Genomic DNA, 4,034 nt, shown 5'->3' with positions numbered 1-4,034 from the left:
TACAAAAAATCGAAACAACTCAAGCACCGATCACTGAAGCGATAAATAACCAAAAGGGAGCGTACCCAACGATGCGTCCTCTCCTCCTTTGCCTTATGTTTGCTCATCAATATGCAGTCGCTTTTGCGAGCAAGCGGGGATAAACAAAAAAGACACCAGTCGTGAACTTCTTCTTTGTGGGAATCGATCGATAATGTGTGGGGAACGGTCAATTTAAGAATGAAAGTAACCGATCAAGTCACTAATAGTGGCTTCCTGTCAACCCAGATAATAAAACTATAAGATCCAGGAATGAAACCGCATCCCTTTAAAGCGCATATAACATTATGAACTTTAAGTCAAGCGTGGCGATATAGCCCGCGATTAAACCTATAGCTTGTCAACGTGATACGGCGACTCAACACAACTTTTGCGTGCTTATTTGTCAAGGGGCATGCATATTTAATGCCAGGCGCCGGCGCAATCATTCCTCCATCAGCAACTACGCACTCGCCGCGTTAATACAAAGACGAAAAGGTCGACGTTCGCTTTCCTCAGAATTTCAAATCAATATGTCGGTCGCAAACCTCCCGTTACTTTTTCTCAAAATCTCAAAATCTTTGCAGTTATATATTTAGTTACAATGAAACTGCGGAACGAATTAACAAAGAACGGAAGAGGTACAGAATAGAAATAAACAGGAAAAGAATCTTGCAGAGTAGGAGGTCAAAAGGTCGCTAACAGGCCGGGAGTTCAAAACAATATTTCTGTGGCGCTAAATTGAAACTTTTAATTTCCTTTCCACCTCCGTAAATAAGGGTCGAAAGGCGGTCCGATGCTCATGACCGACTTTCATTGCACTGTTGGGCAAATTACAGTAGATGTATATTCGACCACAAGCATTATTGGTTGCCATGCGCCTGAGCATTACAAACGGTCTTCTACGTCACTTCAACATAAAAAAGGTATTAATATTTAACCGTTTTTTCGTCGAACAGTCGACGCAAGTAACACAAATGTGACAGAGTTCCAATGTGGCAAAAACGCGCATATTATGTGGTATTGTTAAAACCAATCATATGTTTTACAGGGCAGGGGTACTGTTTTATGAGCTATTTATTTCCCGAATACCTTTATTAGTTGGAAGTATATGTGAAAATATTGGCACCGTTATACCCGAAAACGACCAAACCGCTCGGAATAGTTAATCACACAGCATGCAAATACGATACATAAAACCACTATAGCAGCCAAAATCAGTCCAATTACTGCAATCGCTTCTCCATTTGTAGACAGAAGCATCCAAGTTACGACAGCGCACCCGTCAAGATAAATGGTGCCCTCCACTGCGTCAGTAAACAGGCCACATCCATCGCTAGGTGTCACACAGCAGCTGTCTGGGACGGGATAGCTACTCAACGGCTGATGCCTGCACAAACACAAGCAGACAAAATACAATGTACACTGTGATCAAATAACTTCTGTGGTTTGTTGCACTTTAATCAAGTAAATTTGGTTATTCCTTTTTAATATACATTTCAGTTTTAATAGTGACACAGGCATATGGTCGTTAGGAAAAAAACGCTTTTGCTATAATGGGCCAGTACATTGATAATTAGGAGATTTTGCTGTTTACTTATGGTTAAAAGCCTTTGCACTCCAGAATAGAAACATTACGGTATCACGTATCACTGTTTGCAAACGTACGCTTCCGCTGCCTTTTGGCGTGCTTCGTCCATCCAAGCTTCACTGTCCACCCAATCCATGTAGGAATCAACACCACAGCAATACACATGTGATTGAATCAAGTCAAACACCTCTCCGGTCTGGTTGTATGTGTGCAACAAGTCTATACACATTAAGCGTTGAAAGTTTTGAGTGATTACGGGTAAAACAATTTGCGATCAGGTCTTCGCGTGCCGTACCTGTTTTTTTCATGTGGGCTGTATCTTGGAGCAATATTACATTTTTTTAGCGTCGAATGAACAAAATTAAATGTATTTTACCAAAATGGTCAGTTTCTATCTACAGTGAGTACCACTTACAAACTGGAATTAGAACTAGAACACCACAATAAAACGTTGGGCTTACTTATTGCAGAAACTGAAAGTGCAAGTTGAATAGATGCACCGTATGTAAATGTCAACGCAGAAATTGTTACTATGGATGCTAAAATAAGCAAAAGACAAGCAACGTACATCTGAAAGTAAAATCAATATGAGTTTGCCACGCGGACAAATATTATGTATACGAGAACATTTGCAGTGACACAAACCTTTAGCAGCCATGGCTTTTCAAGGTATGCACCACAACATCCGCACAAGGCTATCAAGACCACAACGGCGCCAAAAATGATAAACAGCAATGGTGCAGTTCCCAGAAAATCAACTGCAGTTTTCACTTCACCTTGCGCAAAAACTGTCCTTAGCTACTTCTAGATTGAATTTATCCAATTGCTAACAATCTATATTTATAAACAAGTTGGAAACAATACGCACAGATCATTTTGCACTAGGGTGTCAAAATAGAAGGAAATTTTACTTACCAAAGGACAAGTACTGCAAACTGTCAGCAAAATTGTATTTTACCACCACTCCTCCAGTGATGCATGCTATACCGGCGATGGTAACGATACTGTTCAAACCAATCAAACTCTTTTTTGCAAACTCGTCGCAGAAACCCATACTGCGAAATGAACCAACAAACACGTTTTTGCTTACCTCGAGTAAAAATAAAACAAACCGAAGAAAAATGCCAAACTCGGCAATGAAACGCCATTGTTACGTTATAATACGCACACAAATTTATTAATTTTGTTTCAAAAATCGTAAATATGTATTAATTTTTGGAAATGTGGACATAAATCAAAAAGCGAATAATAAAAAGTTTTTATTGACAAAAAAATATACCTCAAACTAATGCGTACGAGGTTAAAAAATAATTGCAATTGAGCGCTACTTCAAAAAGAAATGTTGCAATGGTACCTTTGGTAGGATTTGAATTTTAACTTAAGAAAATTTGTTGAAGTAAGTCATATAGCTTTTTGATATACTGTGACTACTTTCTCCTTATCCTAACAGACAAACCTAAATATTTCACAGGCAATTAATTGCATCGTCTTATCTCATTTTGAAGCTGGCCTGTGGATACAAGGGAAGGGACATTTTTTTAAGAGATGAGTGCATCACCAGCACATGCAAGGTGAAAAAAGTAAAAAAATGATAATTGGTTGCCTAAAATGCTCTTCCTGGAGCAAAAAAATAAATTATTTTCTATTTTTACACCTGCTTTCAATGTAGGTTGGTGGTTGACAGCAAAATATACCACAATACTGTAAGGTTATGTATACTTTGCTTTCTAGTTGCATCATTTCTAAGACATGCAAACACTTTTATGCGTCAAAGAATTTTATTTCAGTTCCAATAGCAAATTGATTGCTCAAATATTTTACAAACTATAAAAAAAACTTCCTATGGTTTTAATTCAGCATCTGGTTGTGGTAATTGTTTTTCGACACACTGTGCTGCAATATCATAATAGGAAAATTCTGAGTGTTCATAATACTCTGGAGTGTTGTACTTTGTTGGGTCAACAGCAGGTGGTGACTGGGCAGCAGGCGGAGGTGGTCCTTGTGATGATGTTTTGTTTGATTCTTCAGAACTAAACAATGCTGTAGTGGAAATATGTCGATGTATGTTCGTTGAGATGAAGGATGGAAAATTTGATCGTTTCACAAGCACTGATGAGTTTAAGGACTGGACCAACTTTACTAGACTCCTGGCCATCTTTACACAAACACTTCAAAACTATAGTAAATACCTTCGAAAATTAACAAGTTATATGAAGTGGTGTAGCCTAAACCTTTCTACTATTGAGTTTTGAGTAATTAAATATTCTGACAATAGTTACACATATTTTTAGTGTGTAACAGTGGCCATGATTGACTGTTTAATACACATTTAATTGCTGTAAACACCGGGCTTAAGTAAAGAAAACAGTTTTTTGGTTAAACAGAGCTGGATTTAAACATGAAAAGGGATCATTACATCACCATT

General features: G+C 38.0%; 1 protein-coding gene across 1 annotated transcript; it reads right to left on the bottom strand.

Annotated features, from left to right (window-relative positions):
• Positions 1-1,013: 1,013 nt before the first annotated feature.
• LOC145895487 (CD63 antigen-like) lies at positions 1,014-3,764 on the bottom strand. Its single transcript, XM_082984294.1, has 6 exons — positions 3,499-3,764; positions 2,525-2,664; positions 2,255-2,385; positions 2,071-2,179; positions 1,687-1,828; positions 1,014-1,408 (listed from the first exon to the last, which is right to left on the bottom strand). The coding sequence occupies exons 1-6, from the start codon at positions 3,762-3,764 to the stop codon at positions 1,150-1,152; spliced, it is 1,047 nt and encodes a 348-aa protein (XP_082840420.1). The 3' UTR covers positions 1,014-1,149.
• Positions 3,765-4,034: the final 270 nt, after the last annotated feature.

This window comes from Ascidia mentula, chromosome 3 (assembly GCF_947561715.1).
Source record: "Ascidia mentula chromosome 3, kaAscMent1.1, whole genome shotgun sequence".
Classification (NCBI taxonomy): Eukaryota; Metazoa; Chordata; class Ascidiacea; order Phlebobranchia; family Ascidiidae; genus Ascidia; species Ascidia mentula.
The sequence above is the reverse complement of the archived record's forward strand: the minus strand, read 5'-3'. Positions and strand labels throughout refer to the sequence as shown.